Genomic DNA, 23,619 nt, shown 5'->3' with positions numbered 1-23,619 from the left:
AGGAGCAGACACACTTTGGTATGCTACAATCAAAGCGGTCAACAAAATGCTGTTGATAGGCATGCTCAATTGTTTAAGCATAGCTTCAGATTCAGAATCAAAAGCTAACAACTATTATTCTTTTAATTAAATTCTGTAACAGAAAAAGGGAAGAAATACTGTGCTATTCTACTAACACAAAACACTGGAATACAGTGGTGATATATGCCTTTTATTGGGCGAATGTAAGCTTTATTGTTGTTGCCCTTTCGGATTAACAGAAGTTCTTCATCAGGTGTTACGAATTTATTGATTTTAGAGTACTATTTTGAGAAGAGAAGTATATCTCTGTTCCTCAAAATCCAGACATAATTCCCATCAAATCCTGTTGCACTCCATTGTTCACATTTATTTTTAAGAGTATATGCAAAACCCTAACTATAATGAAATGAGTGTGATCATCCCCTGCCCCAGTTTTGGGTATGTGTTGTAGTATAATTTATTGAGTTGCTGGTAAAATTTCACACTTACCATTCTGATTCCTTTCAAATAACTTGGTTGTGATGTTTATATAAAGATTGATTTATAGAGAGTTGGTAATTGTGGAAGGATCATGACAACTTTTCCAACATTTGTTTAATAATAAAAAGGGTTTATATGATCCACAGCACACTAGAGACTCCACTGTTCTGTTCACAGAATTTAAAAGGTATGTCATTACAGGATATTTTGATCCATTTTCTGGTAGAAAGCAATTAACATACTTGCAAAGAAATTTGAATGTATTTGTTTACAGTCATAATACGAAATTCTGATAAAATTTTACAGCAAGAATCAAGAATATGTAAGCAGATGTGGAGAAAGCATTATTGTTACTATTATTATTATTATTATTATTATTATTATTATTATTAAATACTGTATTATACATTTTTGCAGTATCATTTGTTCAGAATTTCTCCAGTCTCACCACTTTCCACCTGAGTTGTATGTGTTTTCCTGCTACGGAGGATCTAATGACTGCACTCTGCTCCTGCAAACAACTGAGAGAAATTGTACTCCACATACAACAGATGTCAGATGATGCACTAACAGCTTTGGGTAAGTAATTTTACGACTTTCTAGTAGTTTGTGTCATTGTTTAAACATTGGTCATATGTGTAATTTCCAGATCCATGGCCAGATTACTTAAAATAGAATTTTGGGATCTAACAAGGTTATTTACAATAAAACTGCAAATTCATTTTATAGAACTTTGGGATCTAACAATGTTATTTACAATAAAACTGTAAATTTATTTTTTTTTAACAAACATCTTTATTAAATTATCACATATGACACAGGTAATCTTACATTTAGATAAATGAAAAACAAACAAATTGTGTGGCGAACTCTAGCCATAAAAGGAGCTGACCATCAAAAAAAATCATCTCTGTCCAGAGGAGTTATTTTCCAGTCTCTCTTAATGGGGTAGACATTTTTAAATGCATTTGTTATCCAGGTAAATAGGCTTATTCAAATGAATATAAAGTTACCGTCTTGGAGCATAACAACTAAAATTTGTAAAAAAAAAAAAAAATAGGGCATGTTCAAGAAGCACTACAAATAACAATATAAATACAGAAGTAATACTAAATGCTACTTAACAACCCAAAAGGACTATAGAATAATCTACTAAGACGATTCTAGAATGTGAGCTAGTACTGATGCAAGAAATACAAAGAGTAAAGAAACAGTTCCAAGAGGCAAGCATGTCAGCAGAGGAGAATGGCAAGCTGCCAAGGAGCCATTTGGCTGAGATGTGCCAGGCTAAAGGACTGGTGCATGGACACCTGACCAACGCAGACATGATTGCAGCTTTAGTCACAGCTGTATCAGAGAATGGCAGCCAGGAGGACGATCAGACTGGCCGTGAAGATGTACAGCACTCAGAGAATGGACAGCTCAATCTTTCTGCAGAGGTCTTAAAAATCCATCTGGAGCTAAAGAGACTTAAGTTGGAGGCCAAGCATTTGGAAATAGAAGCAGCAGAGATACTGAGGCATCTAGAGAGTGAGGAAAATGAGAAACTGTGATGTCTGCAGGTGGAAGAGAATGAGAAACTGCAACGCCTGGAAGGTGAGGAGAAGGAGAGGCAGAGGCAACATGAAAAGGAGATGCTGACTCTTCGTCAGAGTCATGAAGGTAATGGGGAAGGGAATAACTGGACCCCAGAAGCACAAAAGGTCAGTAAATTTCTTCCACAGTTTACAGAGGGGATAATTTTGATAGTTTCATTCATATGTTTGAGAAGGTATGTAAATAGTATGATGTTGACCAAAGGCTCTGGGTATGGTTCCTGACCCACTTACTCCATGGTAAAGCTGTAAATGTCTTGAACAAACTGTCTGACAATGATTTTTTTAATTATAATGCTGTAAAGAATTGTTTGCCACAATTTTTTAAGCTAACACCTGAAGTTTATAGGAAAAGATTTTGTGAGCATAGACGTAAGACAGATGAAAATGTGTGTGAATATGTTGGTGAACTAAGCACTTATTTTCATAGGTGAGTGAGTGGATGTCAGGTCACCACTTCTGAAGGGCTGACAGACCTTTTGGTGAGGGATCAAGCCCTTAGCACTTTGCCTGAGGACATAAGGATGCGGTTAGCAGATAGACAATGCTCTACTGTAGATGAGTTGGGGAAGAAGGGAGACCTATACCTAGCAAGCAGGGCATCCCTCCACAGGAAAGGGACACCCAGTGCTGCTCATGGGTCTAAGGGAACCCATGGTGGTCAGCCCAGACTGCCCCAGCAGAATCTGCCAGTAGCAGGGGAAGCCATTAGTCCAGGTACACATCCAGGACCTAGGGTTATATGTTTTGAATGCAACCAGTGGGGCCATGTGGCATATAGATGTCCGTAGAGGCAAGACGGGGAACAAAAGGTGAGGGAGCCAGTAAGTGAGAAAGACAAAATGCCAACAATTTGTTGTCTTGAGACAACAAGGGTACCAAACTATCACAAGAGGTTATATCCTATCGTAGTGAATGGCAAAGAGACCATTGCTAAGAGAGACACAGCCACTGACATAACCATTATGAAGCCTGCAATGGTTACAGAGGAGCACTTCTTGCTTGGGTAGTCTACTCCAGTCAGAGCTTTAGGAGGGAGCCCATTCCAAATACCTTTGACTAGTGTTCACCTTGACTGGGAGGGTGGAAAAGGAAGCCTGCAAGTAGGTGTGTTTGAGGATATCCCTGCAGATGTCCTGACAGGGAAAGATTTTGATAATGCAGTACCATGTGCTCATGCAGTTACACGTAGTCAGGCTTGGAGACAAGCATGTGGGTCTGGTAGCCTGGGGGAGACCCAGAAAGACCGCATTCTTGCTGCCAGAACTGGTGAGGTGGTTACTTCAGGGAGGGAGCTACCCTGTAGCAGTAAGACTGAAGGTGAGCCACAGCTGCTTGTGGGTACTGATGTACTCTTGGACAGAGTGACTGCAAAGGTAGAGTTAAGTAGTAGTACCCAGGCTGACAGTGAGGTACCACTGTCAGAGGATACCAGACTTCCTATGGAAGGGAAGCTGGGAAGGGTTACAAAGAGAACTGAGACAGGCTCAGCTCTCAGACCCTACATTACAAGGCCTAAGGCAGGTAGCTAGTAAGGCACCTGATTCTCAAGGGAAGGGGGAATCTGTATACTGGGACAAAGGGTTACTATATAGAGAGTGGACCCCTGAGGAAGGGCTAGAAGGTGAAGAGGGTACAGCAACTGGTAGTGCCTAGAGCCTACCATCTGGCACTTCTAGCCATAGCCCATGATATTCCCTTTGCAGGTCATATGGGCATAAAACATATAAAGAGATGTATTATGCAGAACTTCTATTGGCCTGAATTTCCAGAGATGTAACAGGGTACTGCAGGACCTGTGAGCAGTGCCAAAAGGTAGGCAAGGCAAGAGACAAGGTGAAAGCTCCTTTGATGCCTTTGCCTGTGATTGAGGAGCCATGTCAGAGGTTAACTATGGATATTGTGGGTCCTCTGAGTACTCCCATGTTCCACAGGGAAAAAGTTTATCCTAGTGGTAGTAGATTATGCTACAAGATACCCTGATGCAGTGGCTTTGTCCTCCATTGAGGCAGAAAATGTATCAAATGCTTTGTTAGAGATTTGTAGCAGGGTAGGTTTCCCAAAAGAAATACTGGCTGACAGAGGTGCCAATTTCATGTCAGACCTGCTGGCATGTCTGTGGAAGTACTGTGGGGTGAAGCACTTAAAGACCACCCCTACCATCCCCAGACTAATGGTCTTGTTGAGAGGTTAAAGTCTACACTCAAGTCCATGCTACAGGCATTTGCAGACCAGTTTAAGAGGGACTGGGGCAAATATTTGCCCCATCTGTTATTTGCTTGCAGAGAGGTTCCCCAGGAATCCACAGGCTTTTCACCCTTTGAGTTGTTGTATGGGCATAGGGTGAGGGGGCCTTTAGATTTAATTCGTGATGAGTGGGAAGGTGAGTGTGAATCCCATCAGGAGTCTGTTGTGGCATATGTCCTAAACCTCAGGACAAGGCTTAGGGAACACATGGGCTTGGCCCAGGAGAAACTGGCAGAAGCCCAACAGCAGAAAAAGGTCTGGTATGACAGGAATGCTCGAGCTAGAGAGTATGCTGTAGGGCAACAGGTAATGGTTCTCATTCCTGTCAGACACAACAAGCTGCAGGCAGCCTGGGAGGGACCCTACAAGGTCAGTGATGTTAACTACATGGTAGAACTGCTAGGCAGGAGGCAGGAGCACAAATTGTACCATGTTAACATGATGAAACCTTACCATGATAAGGAGGCCCTTGTGCTGAGTATTTCCAGTGGATTGCAGGAGGAGTCTGAGGGAGATCTGGTGACTGATCTCCTCAGTGAAGCTTGTGGACTGACACCTCAGTGGAAAGGGTAGCAGTGTCCGAGCAGCTATCTCCTACCAAGGTTCGAGAAATCCGAGCAGTGTTACAGGAGTTTTGGGACATGTTCACTGGGAGACCAGGGTGCACCCACCTGGTATAGCACCAGGTGGATACAAGACCCCAAAGTCCTATTAGGCAGGCCCCTTATAGGGTGCCTGAGAGAGTCAAACAGACTCTGAGGGAGGAGATACAGGAAATGTTGGAACTAGGGGTAATTCATGAGTCCAACAGTCCCTGAGCCTCCCCAGTGGTGCTGGTGCCAAGAAGGATGGCAGCATCAGGTTCTGTGTGGACTACAGGAAATTAAATAGTCACACAGAGTCAGATGCTTACCCCATGCTTAGGACAGATGAAGCCCCAGAGGAGCTGGGTGGGGCTAAGTATCTTACCACCATTGATCTTACCAAGGTTTACTGGCAGGCACCCTTGACTGCCAGTGCTAGAGAGCGGTCAGCCTTTTGGCTTGTATGAATTCACAAAGATGCCCTTTGGGATGAAAAATGCCCCAGTGACTTTCCAGAGGCTGGTAGATCATATCCTAGCAAGAGCAGGAGATTTTGTCCTTGCCTACCTAGATGATATTGCCATCTACAGCCATTCCTGGCAAGATCATCTTCAGCATGTCAGGGAGGTGCTGGGCAGAATACAGAGGGCAGGGTTGACCATTAAGCTCAGCAAATGTCAGGTGGGTATGGCAGAGGTCAACTACCTGAGACATAGAGTGGGGAGTGGTAAGATCAGGCCAGAACCTGCCAAAGTGGAAGCCATTCAGGCATGGCCTGCACCTGTTACCAAAAGGCAGGTGAGGGCATTTGTAGGGACAGCAGGGTACTACAGAAGGTTCGTCCCCAGTTATAGTACCATAGCTGCTCCCCTCACAGACCTGACAAAGAAAACAGGCCAGATAAGGTAGTGTGGACCACAGCATGTGAGCAGGCATTCCAGAATCTCAAAGAAGCTTTGGGAGGACCCCCTGTGTTAGCCAGTCCAGATTACAGCAAAGAATTTGTTGTGCAGGTGAATGCTTTGAACCATGGGGTGGGAGCTGTACTTAGCCAGATTTCTTCAGAGGGAGAAGAGCAGCCAGTGGTTTATATCAGTTGTAGGCTTCAACCCAGTGAGGAATGCTATGCAGCTGTAGAAGAGGAATGTCTAGCCATAGTGTGGGCACTACAGAAACTTCAGCCTTATCTGTAGGGAAGCAAATTCACTGTAGTTACAGATCACAATCCCCTAACATGGTTACATTGAGCCAGCCAGCAAAATGCCAAGTTGCTAAGGTGGAGCCTAGGGTTGCAAGCATATGATATGTCAGTGCAGCACCACAGTGGCATTAGCAATGTCAAGGCAGACAGGCTCTCAAGACAGGGAATGGGATAAGGTTATACCCAGATAGACTCAACCCTCTCAAGCAACATTTGTCAAGGGACACTTGAAAAACTAGCTTGAGTTCTCGGGATGGGGGGAGAAATGTGAAAAACTGAGGGGCTGCCAGTCCAGCCAGTTAGAATTTTGTAAATAAATCTTTGTCATTGTAAATATTAATATGATCCACAGGCTGGTTTCACAAATGTATGAAAACTGTGTTATGTGCTAAGCTTCAAAAATGTAACCACAGTGCACCCTGCTGGACGAAAGCTGATAAGTAAAGAATTTTACAACTGTGTGTGATCTCAAGCTCTGAGACAGGATGTCCGGGCTATGAAATTCTTTCTATTGTCCTAAGACATAGATAATTACTAGGTTTCACATGTAAAGTGTCTTTTATTGCTGTGGCTTTCTGGCAGGTGCAGATCAAAAAGAAATGTTACAATTTTGAGTTCTGAGCGCCAGTGAAACTTAAGCAGAAGTGTCAAGAATGATGTAATCTGAAATGACTCTACAGTAATGTGTATTATCAATTTAAGGGCTATCTCAGAAAGTAAGAAGGGCATTTTGTATTTGTGTTCAGATCTGACAACAACTCACCAGTACTTGCTTTGGTTTGTAAGTAGTATTTAGAAAAGTGATTTCTCTTAGAGATAGATAGAAATATAGCCAGATTAGTCTAGCTGTTTTCTATATTAATGTGAGACTATCCTACAATGTTGTTTTAAAGTATTTCCTTTGATTTCTGAACTCTCTAGTGTCACTGTGTTGAATTAATAAGTATTGTATTTTTTTTTAATTATTTACTATTAAATATTTTAAACCTTTCAACTGCGGCTGTTTTGTGTAGAGATCATTTAAGCTCTTAGCATACTGCATGTATTTGGTGATACTGTATAAGCCACTCCTAAATAGCCTTCAAGTCTCAGTCACACTTACTATTTGGATAACAGTAACATTGCACAGTAGAATTGGACACTCTTTGGTATGGGCCTTTAGAGTAGCTGATAAGAGTAGTTGGTGGCAGGTTGTACTACTGTATAGTATGGGCAGAAGGGGGCATAGCTGAAGAACCTGCGCCCGCCTTCCCCAGGAGTGTCTGTGTATTTGTATATAAATCAAATCTCAAATTGTCTGTGTGTCAGTTACTTGGGCAGGGACACAAAGCACTGGTTGGACAGAGAGGGTACTGGAGGTTTTGGCTTGACTACTTGGCTGAGATCTGAACCATATAGCTTTGCCAGTGTGGAGTCTTATTTGGGATCTGGAGTGAAAGGAAGAAATCAGCCCCAGACTGACTGTGATCTCTGTGTACTCTTATGGGAAGTTGTACTTTACTGTCTGTGTACTTGTTATCCCCCCAATGTGGACGCCCCTCACTGGTGTTAGTGGTGACGATTGATTACTTGGCAAGTACACGGGCATCACAGAAAAAGATGGCACATTCAGGAATGCAGTACCTCACTTGTACTGCATCATCTGTCAGTAATAGGAAATAAATCCAAGCAACTGGTTTGGAAATACACCTACTGAGTTACTGACGCAAAAGAGACACATAGAAGAGAAAGAGGGGACGATAGCAGAGGGGTGAAGCCCCCATTCTATTGACACTGAAAAAAAGGTTCTCCCAGTGGGGTGGTCCAGAAGAGGAGCTCATTACCTGAGTCAACCAGATCAGAGTTCTAGCTACAACAAGGAAGCCAAGAGGGACAGTCCCTAGGCGTTTACATTCAAAAAAGTTTAGGAGGCTAGAAAAGAATGCTTGGTCTTCCACCTTTAGTGACAACAAAGACTCCTCCTCTTCTTCTTGGAAGAATAAGCTCCTTCACTGAAGAGATGCTGCAAGTCTCCTAAGGAGGCCATTGACCAGCTCCTTTCAAATCTGTCCAAAAAGCACATATTTCTTGAAGGGAACATCCAGAATATAGCAAATGATCCTCTCCTTCTGAATCTATAAACATATAAAATGACATTACCAACCCCATTTTATTCAAGTGCATATCCAAGCCTGTAGCTCTAGACAAAGTATTTACACAACCCACATTACATAGGAGTACCTGAGAGTCAACTTTACCACCCATAGACAGGGCCTGGAAGATGTCCTCATTTGAGACAAAACTCCAGCCGTTCCTTGACCTTTCTTAGTTTTGATTTCACCAGGCAGGATTGGAAAGTAAACACATGAAATGCATACCTGAGCATTATAAGCCCCAAAGTGACAAACCACAGCATTGCAATATATGTATATATTTCAGCTCGCACATAGTCAAGAAGACAGGATGAAGTGGTATTAGATATGATGAGTACTAAACAACAACTTTTATTCACCTGCACCATCTCAGAACTCATATGGTACATGGACCCTTTACTGTTAACTCGATGTTAAAGTCACAACTAGCATATCATTACTATGTACATATTCACGCATATGTCAGATTCACCTTATTTAAAAATGTAATATGCAGATATCTATTTTAAACATTGCAACTGCTACAACTATACAAGTCTGTCATTTGGAGTACAATGATACAGACCAAATATATGAAAAAATCAAACTGAATACTGTATTCAAGCATAACTTAGCATTTGGTATTCAAAGTCAATTTACATTATGTACAGTCAATCTGATGTATAGGCTACTTGCTCAGCCTTCCAAATCTTTTGCTATGGAATTATGTGAAACTACATTTTCCTCTGGAGCCACACTGGAGAGAGGATCCTACTGAGTACCTTACTGAATTTGGATTTATTCAACAACTGAAGAATCATTGTGTTTGTACAAAAGTGGTAATAAAGAGCAGGATTGGTAAACAACTGTGGGGCAGCATTTCTGAAGTAGAAGGGTATGATAAATGAATATCCTCAGTTCCACTGTTCCTACTTATAGCAAGATCTCGGTAAATGACTTTAGAGTATGTAAATTTCAAAGTCCACAATAATCCTTTCTCTTTACCTTTTTGTAGTTTTTGAAGATTTTTGTTGAATTGTTGTAATATAACCTTTGCCTGTGTTGCCTTTCTCTTAATTTGTCATTCTTTCAGCTTGCTGCAGTTAACAGTGAATAAGACTGCGCACTTTAACTATAAATCTCACTTTCATTGCTTAATTCTAAAAGTTAGAAAATCCATTATAATTTTAAATATTACTCTAATTCACTTACAATTTAATGGTACAAAGGTTTTGCATCAAAATAGATTTTCTTATCAGTAAGAAGTTTGAAATTATAATGTCTGCCTTAATTGCCTGTCTATAATCCTCTGTGATTTACCAGAAAATCAAAACATTTATGAGGAGCAGATCAAAAATATGAGGCAAAATCAGGGATAGTTGAGAAGTTTATATGGCTTTAAATCATCTAGCCATAAGCAGTTCTACTGAAGAAAGTCCTATGACCTGGAGAAATGAATTTCGTTGTTACAGTATAGAAAGATATTAGTCTGAATTCTTGTAATGGACACATCTTTTAATGGGATTCTTTAAACTCTGGACCATATGTTCTACTTGACTATTAATCTGTGATTATAGGACTCAAAATAGAAACCTTAAATATCCATTGTGTAGCAACTCTGCAAAATTCCTGACTCATGAATTGTAGACCATTATCAGATATTAATAAACCAGCAAAAACTACAGACCCTCTCTCTTCTTCTTCTTTTGGTTTTTCCTGGTTATGGGTCACCACAGCGGCTCACCTGTCCGCTCATGATAGGCAGTGGAGTTTTACGGTGTTGAGTTGCCAGCACGGTGCCCAACCTTCCGCAGAAGGCACACATGCATTCACGCCTAGGGCCAATTTAGAGTGTCCAGTCCACCTACAGCATGTCTTTGGGATGTGGGAAGAAACCGGAGCACCCAGTGGAAACCCACGCGACCACAGGGAGGACATGAAGACTCTGCACAAAAGGCACCCCAGCCGAGGATCGAACCTCTTGCTGTGAGGCGGCAATGCTAACCGCTGCACCATCTTTATTAAATTAGCCTCAGCAAAAGCCTTTCAGGCACATCTTTTATACATAAATAATTAAAAACAGCAAAATAATTATACTTAGATAATAATTAACTTTTAAAGTACTAATCAAATATTACTTTATCAGTGATACTATACCTAATAAAAATAAATTTCAGTAGTGTAATTAACCTATGACTGTCAGAAATGTGCTACTGTACAGCTTCTGGGTATTTTGATTAATAAAAACAAGAACAAATGGTAGACCTAGCAGACCAAGAAAAATCCACAAGTGTTGTTGAAGGTTTATTGTAAGCGCTTTCATGCACTAACTTCTGTGCACTTCTTCAGACAAAAAAAGAACAACACTAACACCATATATACCATCCAATAATTATTAAAAATAATTAATACTAATTGAATTGCACAAATCAATTAAAAATTAAAGCGAACTTTACATTAAAAAAGTTAAGCACAACACTACCCAGCTAAACCAATATGAATGCATCTTCACGTATGTTAAAAATTCATATAAAATAACACACAATTAGCGTTCCAGCGCTTTCAACCTAAGCAGACATTTAATAGAACACAGATCATTGATCCCTGGATGAACGTATGCATTGGTTTTTAATTGCCATAATAACTCTTGCTCCTCTAATTTCAGATGCCAAGGCCCTCCCCTTGGATTTCTACAAACTTGTTGAGCCACTGTAAATTTAAATGTATGGGTGCTAAATTCATTGATATGCCTCGCTAGGGCGTTAGTGGATGTACCTTTAGATATCGCGTATATATGTTCGTAGATACGCTGTTTTAGTTGACGCTCAGTTTTACCCAGATAAAAAAACTGGGCATAATTGGCAAGAGGCCAAGTATACTACGCATTGGCTTTCACAATTGAATTTGTCATAGATTAAATATTTGACCCCCTTAATGTGAAATGAAGACCCTGTTTGAATAAACTTACAGTAATTACAGTGCCCACATTTGTACATACCCTTACTGGGTTTGTACTGTTTGTATGGTAACTCGAACAATGTTTTTAAAGAAGGTGCTTTCCTAAATACCATAGATGGTTTTGGGCCAAGGATTGTATTAAGTCCTTGGTCCTGTAAAATAAGGTCCCAATTATTGTTCAAGATTTCTCTAAGTTGAAAAGATACATCGTTGAATTGGGTCACTAAACTAGTGCGAAAGTTACCACTTTTAGTTGAAAATGAATGAATAGGTCCCATGTTGCCGACAACAGAAGAATACATGTTGTGGTGATGTGTGTAACCTTTGGTCAAAATTGGACCTAAAAGGCCAGCTGACCTTTTATGACTAACTTCCCTAGTTAGGGCATGAATCAACGTAGAAGGATAACCCCTATTAGAAACATATCTCCCAGGTGGTTACATTCTTGATCAAAATCATCATCGTTAGAGCACATCCGGGACGCTCTAACTAGTTGACCTTTCACGACCCCCTTTTTTTGAAAAAATGGGTGATTGCTAGTGAAATGCAAGAAAGCATTACTATACAATGACTTCCTATACATCTTAGTTCTATATCTATTATGAACTACGTCTTTATCTAAATAGATATCAAGAAAATTAGTGCCTTGTTCCTCATATTGAAAGGTAAATTCCAGGAATGATGCAAAGGAACCCATAACGCCAACCAGCCTCTTGGCGTCGTCCTGGGTCCCTTTCATAATAATAAAAATGTCGTCTTGGTAACGCGTGTACCAGACGACCATATTATTGAACAAAGGGTGTGGGAATAAAAAAGTGTGTTCCCAGAATGCCATGACACAATTGGCAAAGCTCCCCCCACATGGGGAGCCCATTGCGATACCTGATTTCTGTAAGAATAATTATTTTTTGAACATGAAATAGTTGTTACTTAAAACAATATCTAGTAAAGTAACAATCAGGTCAATATCCTGTCCTGGGAACCGCTTATATAACAAGAAATCCCTCACCCAATCCATACCTAATCCTTGTGGGATTACAGTATACAAATCCCTGACATCTATTGTCAGAAATCCATAAGATTAATTAAATGGTATGTTGTTCAAATGTTATAACACATGCCATGAGTCCCGACATATTTGGGGCTCTGATTGTAATGCTTCTTTTAATTTAGCATCTACCCACTTAGCACATGCATAAGTGATGGGTTTCCGTCCATCAATGATGGGCCTAAGAGGGGGGTCAGTAACGTTTTTATGGAGTTTCGGAACTCCGAATATTACAGGAATTAAAGGTGCTGGCATAGTTAAATAATGATATGTTTCCAAGGAAATACTTGCTTCAATGAACAAATCACTTAAAATGTTTTTAATACGTTGATAAGCTTGATTAAGCTCATTTAATGAGACCTTAGCGTAATTTAAACTTGAAAGCATCTGATACATCCTGTTGTCATAATAAGTGTATTTGTTATATGTAATTCGTCTAGGAGTTCTTTGGGGTTTAGGAGGGTTGCATTTAAGTGCCTCAGCATATGTGGGTCGGTGTGCCTGCTTTGAAGTGTGTGTGATGGGTTGCAACTTGTGTACTACTGACAACCTTAATGACATTAGGAGTACTTTTATGTGAGAGCTTTGCCCCCAGTGACATTGTATAAATACGTCTCTCACATACCATATCAGTTTGTTTGAGAATTAACTGGTTGACAGTAAATATGAGGCAATGTCTACATTGCGTCAGGATGCCCATATCCGTCAAACTCATAACAGAGATATTGGGAAAGTTCATACCCATGGCAACAGACCCTTTTGTATTGATTAGACAGTTGGAGTGAGAATATAAATCAATGTCAGGAGAATCCAGTTTCCAACTCTGGGGACAGTGCTTGTCACTGCAAACTAGTAATCCTGTGTGCAACTAGGTATTGGTGAAATTTCAGTCGTGCTTCTACAAGAAAAATGTCACTCAAGGTGTCTGTGTCTTTACAGGGCACTGCCAAACAATTGAGGAGAAACTAATAAGCACACCCTGAAAATTTAAGGATGAAGTATTTAGGTAGATATTCTGAAGTTAGAAACAAATCAAGCAGTACGCAATGAAAATGAATAATTAGCTTGTCAAGAATGATGAAAAGAGGAGAGTCACATGAATGGCTACTGCTACTACTAGTGCTGGTCTCCCCGTAGCTTCAGTCTGCTGGGATACAATGTTCCTTTGCTTCTTCTCTTACCAGAAGCAAAACATTATCACCAGTCCCAAGATGAGAAGCAGGCCGCAGTCTGTTTGGTGATCCACAGTCTTGTCCTAGAGGATGCAAGGGTCTATATGCTTGATGTAGCCTTTTCCTGGTAGAAGCCTTGAATAACAACCAGACCAATCAGGAACATCATGCACAGACACTCTCACTGCCCACCCAGAAATATTCAGGAATCAATGCACTCTGCTCCTTCCCTCGCCAGGAGCAGAATGTAAGCACAAATTCCAAGCTGTCACTTATGAAGCTGTTACTAGGCTTTCCAGTGATCAGCAATCTCCAAGAAATAATGTCTCTGTGTTCCTTTTCTCACCAGGAGAAAACAGAAGCACTAGTCCCAAGATAACTTCTGAGAGGCAAAATGTGGGCTCTCCAATAATTGGTGGTCTTGCATTAGATGTTGCAGATTTTAAAGTTAAGATGAAAAAAATGGTTTACTATCCTAAGCACTGCAGTGTGCACTAAGCAGTTCGATATGAAAGAGGAGGTGACTTAAGTTTTAGCTGTCTAAGTGGTGAGCCACTAATTTTAAAAGAGTAAGATAGATTAAAAGGGGACGGGCACTTTGTATTCTGGTTCTATGGAATACAGTGGGATGGCCAATAAATTTAAATAGCTGAAGGGGAGTGGTTTCACAAAATTATAATTTTGTGCTTACTTACAACAGCCAATGAAAAGGTAGACTGAAGGAGATGTGTAGTCAAATTAACATAAGGGACAGGCAAGTAGAAAGACAGTTGTTAAGAACACAACAGTAGCAGGGAAGGAGGGAGAGAAACATTTCTGTGTGATTCACAAGAGACACAGCTGTAGTCTCTTTTCTAGTTTTAATATACAGTTAAAAACAAAATACAAGTAAAACACAGTGTAAATAAAACAAATCACAGTATACAAAATTGAAGAAGGTAATAAACAACACAAAATATAAGAAAGCAAAAGCAAACTAACCTTTCCTTAACAGCAAGTTGTGGCAGAGTCTGGGTAAGCTTTTCCAGTAAAGCTTTAAAATGTTTTATTGTACCCCTTAAATAGAAGATTTATTTCCTAGCTCCACCCTCAGTTCACAGCTAATTTACATTAATTTACGTGTTCAAACTTCTCTCAAGAGACACAGCAGTGGTCTCTTTCATAGTTTTAATATGCGATTAAAAGCAGAATACAAGTAAAAGACAGTGTAAAGAAAACAGATTACAATACACAAAATAGAAGAAGGCAATAAAGTAATATAAAATATAAGAAAGCAAAAACAAACTAACCTTTCCCCTCACAGCAAGTTGTGGCAGAGTGTGGTTGAGTTTTTCCAGATCTCTCTGATGTAGCACCCACAGCGAGTATGGACCAGGGGTTAGCCATGTCCTCTGTCACTGTTGGGGTCCCCTCAGTGGGCAAGCAGTAATCACGCTTGTCAGTCCTGGGAGAGGGAACAGGGAAGGTTTCCCTGTTGTGTTAGAATACTGTACCCAGGGCAGCAGCTGCCATTAGTAACACGGTTGTCCTCTTTTTTCCTGTCAAAAAGAAACAGAAAAACAAGCATGTATCTACTCCTCCTCAAATTTCTTTGAGTAGGAGTAGTTTACTGGGACTGGCTCAGGGTTTGATTCAGGCTATTGATCCTTCTTGTAGAGTAATTTCTGGTAAAAGAATTGAGGGATGTCTCCTTTCCTGAAGAGATTTAAGATTCTGAATCTGAACAGGAAGAAGCAAGGATGGATCTTGGGTTTTGTCCTCAGATTTCTGATTCAGACATAGAAGAGAGCTCTCTTTATAATTCTCCCTGGGGGGGGGGGGTGTTTCTGAAGCTATTGCTAAAATACCCCAGTGTTTTCAGTGGTTTTTCAGACTCTCAAAAATATTATGAGTTGTTACAGAAGAATTTTACAGAATCTACACCCATTCCTCCTGTCCTGTCTGCTTTACAGGATGTGTGTCTTACTACCTGCAGTTTTCCTGATAGTCAGCCAGCTGTCCCTAAAAGCCAGATAGGATGTATAAAGTTCATCCATCTTTTAAATTTTTATACACTATTCCCAACCCTGACCCAGCAGCTATAGCTTTAGTTCACTCCTCTGCTGCTAAGCACTTAGTTAATTCCAGTCCTACTCTTTCTAATAAGGATGAGAAAATTACTGATACGCATGGGAAAAAAGTGCATACTTCTGCAACTTTGAATTTCAGAATTTTAAATTATCAGGCTGATATGTTAAAGTTTATTCTGACATAGTATGAGAAATGTTTTATCTACAGTTTCTTCTTGTGAAGAAAAATCTGCTTTAAATTATTTAGTTTCTTCTATAGCACAGGTCACTACTCATTGTTTGCAGTGTGTGGAAAACTCTGCCAATGTTTCTTCCAGAGCTGTGGACACTGGTACAGTTTTAAGGAGGTTTGCTTGGCTGCATTATCAGAACCTTCAGATGATGTTAAAAATGAGATTTTAATTTCTCCCTTGGATAGAGATTTAATGTTTGGCCCTTCTGCTGCAGAAGTGTTGAACAACTGTGATGAAAGGCATAAGCTGATCCAGTGAATTTCTAAGATTTTTCAGCCCTCCTTTTCCAAATTGTCCAAAGGATTTTCTTTCTCCTTATCCAGTTTCAGCAGAAATCATAATAAGTAGTCTCAACAGAATTCAGGTAAACAGTCATTTAAGAAGAAATGGCAAAGAGTTTCCAAAAAGAAGTCTCAAACCTCCCCAAACCAAAAGCAGTACAAGGCTGAATGACTATTCAAGAGACTTTGTGACCCCTTCCCACCCTGGCCCTCTTTATCTTCCAGAAAGTCTGAATCTTCATTTTTGTCTTTGGCAACAGGTTGTTTCAGACAAGTGGATTCTGAAAATCATTCATCATGGTTACAGATGGCAGTGTGAGGAAATTCCTCTTTTCCAGGGGTCATTCCTCATCCTGCAAATCAGACTGTTTTGTCTCCACTTGTTCTTCATCATATACTGTCCCAAGGAGTGATAGAACCAGTTCCTCCTTCCCAGAGGGAAGGGGTTTTATTCAAGAATGTTCCTAGTCTCAAAGAAAGAAATCACTTGGAGACCAGTTTGGATCTTTTTTTCTAAACCTGTTTGTGATAGTCCCCAAATCCAAAATGTCTTCCCTTCACAACCTTTTCTTACTCTTTCAAGTTTCCTGGTAACACCAGACTTAAAAGATGCTTATCATCACATTCTCATTAATCCGCACTTCAGGTGTTTCTTAAGTTTTTATGTGTCTGGATTACATTATCAGTTCTCTGTCTTACCCTTTGGATTATCCAATGCACCAAGAGTGTTCTCAATGTGCCTAGCTCCATTTACAACTAACTACAAGCTACAGGATATCCACATTTGTCCATATTTAGATGACTTGCTTATCTTTGCAGAGTTTGTTTCAAAATATCAGGAATCCCTGTCTTGTATGAGAGATCTCTTGCACAAGCTGGGAGTCCCAGAGAATATTCAAAAGTCTTTCTTGACTCCTTCACACAGGATTGTGTTCCTGGGTTGTCAACTAGACACCCCAGTTCAAACAGCCTTTCTTCCACAGGAAAAAAATAGATCTTTATTTAGATCTATTTCTAAGTTTTTCCACTCAGAGTTCATTCACCTCAAGGGAATACCTCAGGATTTGGGGTCTTATGGCATCTATGATTCTCATGATACCCCTGTCAGGACTCTACATGAGAAAGATACAGTGGTATCTGAAATCTCTTTGATCCCAACATCAACACCCTTTATCTTCTCAGACCCCAGTACTGGGGTTTGTCAGAAGAGAATCACTTGGTGGAAACAACAGGTATCATTAAATCAAGGTTCTCCAATCTCCCTTCCTGCTCCAAAGCAGTCAGTCACCGCAGATGCTTCAGACTTTGCTTGGGGAGCAGTTTTGGGAGAGATAAAACTGCAGGGACACCAAAGACAGATACAAGCACATAAATATCAAGGGGGTGCTTGCCCTGATCAAAGCAGTCACCTCTCTGAGCCATATTTCATCCCTGGACCTCTTCAAGTGGTTACAGACAGTACCAGAATGATGTGGTATATCAACAAGCAAGGGGAACCAGATGGTACCCTGTTTGTAGACTAGCTATGTTAGCTTGGAATATAGCTTCACGGCATAATCTCACTCTACAGGTGTCTTACATTCCATTAGAGAAAAACTGTATGGCAGACAAACTGAGCAGGACTAGTACAACCCTCATAAAGGGAAACTAGAGTCTAGGTCTTCCAAGATTTATTCCATCTGGTGGGAGCTGCTCAAGTAGGTCTCTTTGCCTTCTATCTGAACAATTAACAGGCAAAATTCTGTTCTATTTCAGTGTGTCTGCCCATGGATCCTCCTCTTTCAAGGCAGCCGCATGTCAAAATGTTCTTGAAACGGGTTTTGCATAAGAAGCCTCCAAGTAAACTGTTTGTTCTTCCTTGGGGTCTTAACTTTGTGTTCCAAAACCAGCACTTGCTCCACTTGAACCAGCTAATCTGGCTAACTTGAGGTTCTTAACATGAAAAACTGTTAGTGATTACTCTGACCTCTGCAAGAAGGGTGTCTGAGTTGCAAGCTCTTATGATGAGTCAGCTCTACCTCATTTTCCACAAGGACAGAGTTTCTTTGAGAACTGATCCATTTTTTATGCCTAAAATGGTATCCGAGTTTACTTTAAGTCAAACTACCCATCTCCCCATTTTTACTGAACCTAAAAATGAGGGAGAAAGGATGTTCTATACCTTGGATGTCCGCAGACAACTCAGGCACTATCTTTACAGAAGTCAGTCTTTCAGATCATTGAATCAGTTGTTCATTTCTTGTCAAGATAATAAGAAGGGACAACCGGTGTCAAAACAGACTATTTCCAAATGGTTGTCTAAGACTATTACCTTTTGTTGTACTTGCCATCATAAATCTGTTCTATACAGGGTCAAGGTCCACTCTACAAGGATATTGGCTTCTTCTATGGCTTTTGGAAAGGGTTGGACTCTAGAGGTATTCTAGAAGTATTCTAGAATCTTCTACTTGGTGCTCTGTACATACTTTTACAAAACACTTTAAGCTGGAGTCCTTCTCTAGGTTTAGATCATACTTTGCTAGGACTATTCTCCAGGGTCTCCTGGAACCTTCTCCTTCCACCTCCCAAATATAGCTATGATAATCTTTCTGCAGCAGTGATCAGTATGAATAACGTAGTACAGTTGTGTAAGTTGAATTTACCACAACAGTAGATATTCTAATGATCAGTGCTGCAGTAGCTGCTCCCTCCATTCCCCCCTTTTTTGGTGTATTTTTATGTTAGGGTGTGGACATAGGTTCATAGGTTCATAGGTTGGTACTAGGCTATCAGCCCTAGGGCCTATACAAGCCTAGCCATAACAATTCCCTGGCTATTTCTTCCCACATTATTTTCTTTCCTGGACCCCTGTCTAGCAGGGCGACTGACGTGATCCCTGGGGTGAATTTCCTTTCTCCCATCCAATCGTCAAGGTTCCTCTTGAAGAGGTCCAAAGAGGCACTCTGCTTTACATGTATGGGCAATCTATTCCAGAGTCTGGGAGTCTCTGGGTCAGGAACCTATCCCTCCAGCATGTTTTGTTTATTGTGATGACAAGGTTTAGATCCCTGGAGCGTGTAGCTCTGAGCAATTGGCCTTTCTTTAAGTGTAGCATGTCCAACAGCTCTGGGTTTGACATGGCCTTGTATGTTAAGCAGAGATTGCCTCTGAGTAGACGATATGCAACAGAGTATAGCTGGAGTTTTTTAAGGCGGTCAGCATAGGGCATCTGCTTTAGGCCTGTGATTCTTTTAGTGAGGTATTTCTGAGGCCTTTCCAGTTGTTGCAGATGTCTTGAGCGGTACATACCAAATGGGGCGTTGTATTCTATAATGGGTCTAATGAGGGATGAGTACAGTGGGATAATGACCTCCTTTTTTCTGGATGAAAAGCCCTTCGTGATGAGGTGTGCCACATAGAAGGATTTCCTGACTGTTGTGGCGATGTGGTTATCGAAGGTGAGACCACTGTCCACCTGTGTCCCTAAGTCTCTTATCACACTTTCTGTGTTTAGTGTACTGCCACCTATATGGTAATTCATGGATACATGTTTTTCCCAAAGGGATAACAATACATTTCTTGGCATTGAGCTTGAGCCCATGGCTCTGGCACCAAGCATCTGTTTCTGTAAGGCCCTTTTGTAGAGTATCCACATCATTTGGGGATTCAATAATGGCTCCCAGTTTGCAGTCATCTACAAACTTTGTTAGCCAGAGTCCCTTAGTGTTGACCTGTACTTCAGAGAAGTAGATGCCAAACAAGAGCGGCCCCAGGACTGAACCCTGAGGTACTCCGCTTGTCACTTGTCTGGAGCTGGATTTGGAGTCGGCTACTTTTACAGTGTGGTTTCTATCATTTAATTTTTGTTATTCCTAGCCTTATCCTTTCAGGGCTGAGCCTCCCTCTCTCTTCTGGCCGGAAAGCTCTGAATGGCTTTTCACCCAAACTTGTCTTTTTGTAAGTTCAGCTCATGCTGCTTGACAGTTTAAGCATGTGGAAGGTGCCCTGAAGCTTTGGAGGCTGTCCAGCTGTTATATCCTTGTCAGGATATAACCCATATGGCTAAGGATATTGCAGCAGTGGTCATTCAAACAGCTACTGTTTTGGTAAGTTCAACATACAAAACTATACTTTCTGCTGCAGTACCATTACCTGACATTTTGAAGTTACAGATAGCTGCCAAGCCACATCTACTATTGGACCATTGTGACTTTGATGAGATCCATTCTCTCTCATTGGCTGTGCAACCAAGTCAATAGAAGACCGGAAATAATAAACATCTGAGATGAAATTGGAGCACAGGAGCAGACACACTTTGGTATGCTACAATCAAAGCGGTCAACAAAATGCTGTTGATAGGCATGCTCAATTGTTTAAGCATAGCTTCAGATTCAGAATCAAAAGCTAACAACTATTATTCTTTTAATTAAATTATGTAACAGAAAAAGGGAAGAAATACTGTGCTATTCTACTAACACAAAACACTGGAATACAGTGGTGATATATGCCTTTTATTGGGCAAATGTGAGCTTTATTGTTGTTGCCCTTTCGGATTAACAGAAGTTCTTCATCAGGTGTTACGAATTTATTGATTTTAGAGTACTATTTTGAGAAGAGAAGTATATCTCTGCTCCTCAAAATCCAGACATAATTCCCATCAAATCCTGTTGCACTCCATTGTTCACATTTTAAGAGTATATGCAAAACCCTAACTATAATGAAATGAGTGTGATCATCCCCTGCCCCAGTTTTGGGTATGTGTTGTAGTATAATTTATTGAGTTGCTGGTAAAATTTCACACTTACCATTCTGATTCCTTTCAAATAACTTGGTTGTGATGTTTATATAAAGAATGATTTATAGAGAGTTGGTAATTGTGGAAGGATCATGACAACTTTTCCAACATGTGTTTAATAATAAAAAGGGTTTATATGATCCACAGCACACTAGAGACTCCACTGTTCTGTTCACAGAATTTAAAAGGCATGTCATTACAGGATATTTTGATCCATTTTCTGGTAGAAAGCAATTAACATACTTGCAAAGAAATTTGAATGTATTTGTTTACAGTCATAATACGAAATTCTGATAAAATTTTACAGCAAGAATCAAGAATATGTAAGCAGATGTGGAGAAAGCATTATTGTTACTATTATTATTATTATTATTATTATTATTATTATTATTAAATACTGTATTATACATTTTTGCAGTATCATTTGTTCAGAATTTCTCCAGTCTCACCACTTTCCACCTGAGTTGTATGTGTTTTCCTGCTACGGAGGATCTAATGACTGCACTCTGCTCCTGCAAACAACTGAGAGAAATTGTACTCCACATACAACAGATGTCAGATGATGCACTGACAGCTTTGGGTAAATCATTTTATGACTTTCTAGCAGTCTGTGTCATTGTTTAAGCATTGGTCATATGTGTAATTTCCAGGTTCATGGCCAGATTACTTAAAATAGAATTTTGGGATCTAACAAGGTTATTTACAATAAAACTGCAAATTGATTTTATAGAACTTTGGGATCTAACAATGTTATTTACAATAAAACTGTAAATTTATTTCTTATTTTTTTTTAACAAACATCTTTATTAAATTATCGCATATGACACAGGTAATCTTACATTTAGATAAATGAAAAACAAATAAATTGTGTGGCGAACTCTAGCCATAAAAGGAGCTGACCATCAAAAAAAGTCATCTCTGTCCAGAGGAGGTATTTTCCCGTCTCTCTTAATGGGGTAGACATTTTTAAATGCATTTGTTATCCAGGTAAATAGGCTTATTCAAATGAATATAAAGTTACCATCTTGGAGCATAACAACTAAAATTTGTAAAAAAAAATAAATAGGGCATGTTGAAGAAGCACTACAAATAACAACATAAATACAGAAGTAATACTAAATGCTACTTAACAACCCAAAAGGACTATAGAATAATCTACTAAGATGATTCTTGAATGTGAGCTAGTACTGATGCAAGAAATACAAAAGTTATTTGTAGTAAAGAAACAGTTCCAAGATTCTTGCTTAAGAAAGAACTTGAGGATAAAGGTGAATTATAGCAGTTCTGAAGCATAATTAATGTAATTAATCATGCCAGTTATCACATAAAGACCATCAATGCATTACATATTTTAGCAGGGAGGCTGTTTAGTGCAAGAATTAGAGACAAAGCCAAAAAAAGGAGGGATTAATAAGCTAATTAACTGATTAACTTAAAAGGTTGCTAGAATAACAGGATTTGCATTAACTTGCATTTTCTGGAGAATATAAGAAACAGAGCTAGTCATCCAGCAGTGTGAACATTGTCAATAGATGATTGTCACTGCTGAAGTGACACCCAGACTCATGTGCAAAAGTGGGAAAATGGATGGATGAAATTGAAAAATCTAAAACTCAAATGTTTGTCTTTATTTTGTTACTACAGTTGTTAATAGTTTAACAGAAAAAAACACACATTTTATAAAGAACAGAGCAAAAATGAGACAAAAATCTGGACCTTCTGCAGAATACTCTACAGTTGAGAAGTGTGCACATAAAGGCAATAGTGTACCAAAAATGAGATGGGAAAGACAATGCCACACATATGAACTAGGACTGCAGAAGACTTTGCATCTAATTAACACCTTATGTGGCAGGAACGGGAGAGTTCAGAGAATTCTTAGAAGAGAAGAGTGCGCACAACCTTTAGTAGTGGAGTATTCCAGAGTGTGAGAGTTCCAAAAGTAACAACCACCACCACCACAATAATAATAATAATAATAGTAATAATGAGAAGGAAGAAATGGATTTAGGCAGAGCAATGAGGAATGGGAGGCACCATTATCTTGGACAGAGATCATATAATGTGAGGCGGAATGTCACTAGTAACAACAATGTGCGTGTGACTTTGATTTTCTCCAGCAACATCAGTAGGGTGTATGATATTGTTCAGAAGAATTGGTCAATTCTTCAGATGGATGAGTGCATTAGAGAATCAGTAGGAAACAAACCTATTTTCTGCTTTAAGAATGCTATGTCTCTGAAGATACATTTATGCTGTGGTCCCAGCGGGTCTACTTTATTCCCCCGAAAACCGGATCAGTCGAATACAATTCGCACAAACCATAATGAGCGAAATGCGAATACGTCAAATGTACTAAACCACGAAATTCAAAATCTCGATCTCTCATAGTTGACCAACCCCACCGCCCACAACATACTACCTACCGAAACACATTAAAAAATAACACCTACACACACTAACCAAACCCTACTTCTAACCCTAAAGTAAAGCACCAAAATCCTACTTCTAACCGTACACTAAACCCTACATACACAACTATCTATGCACTATCCTTAACCCCTCCCTATCCCTAAGGTCCATAACTACCGCACACTTACCCTACTGAGCTATACCCAAGCAAACTAAATATTCCACACACATACACTTAACAAAACCCTACACTAAACCTTACATACATTACCAATCTATGCACTTACCTTAACCCACACCCTAACACTAAAGTCCGTAACTATCGCACACTTACCTTACGGAGCTATTCTGCAGATGGGCCAGCTATGCGAATTTGATATTTCCATTTTCGCGGTTTAGTACGTTCAATGTACTCGCGTTTCGGTTGTTATGT

The 23,619-nt window shown here is 39.9% G+C and overlaps 1 protein-coding gene across 2 annotated transcripts in view; it reads left to right on the top strand.

Moving 5' to 3' along the window:
- Positions 1–922: 922 nt before the first annotated feature.
- Positions 923–23,619, top strand: part of LOC122795650 (baculoviral IAP repeat-containing protein 1b-like) — a 254,032-nt gene continuing 231,335 nt past the window's right edge. Inside the window, exon 1 of one of the 2 annotated variants that reach the window (XM_044063930.1) lies at positions 923–1,080. In XM_044063930.1, coding sequence (XP_043919865.1) covers positions 969–1,080 — 112 coding nt within the window. In that variant the 5' untranslated portion in view covers positions 923–968. Of the gene's footprint in view, positions 1,081–21,196; positions 21,355–23,619 lie in introns of those variants that run through there. The other variant, XM_044063929.1, reaches the window with a different exon arrangement.

This window comes from Protopterus annectens, chromosome 2.part2, assembly GCF_019279795.1.
Source record: "Protopterus annectens isolate FY-2018-M chromosome 2.part2, PAN1.0, whole genome shotgun sequence".
NCBI classification, from domain to species: Eukaryota; Metazoa; Chordata; order Ceratodontiformes; family Protopteridae; genus Protopterus; species Protopterus annectens.
This window is presented reverse-complemented; position numbering and strand designations above follow the sequence as displayed.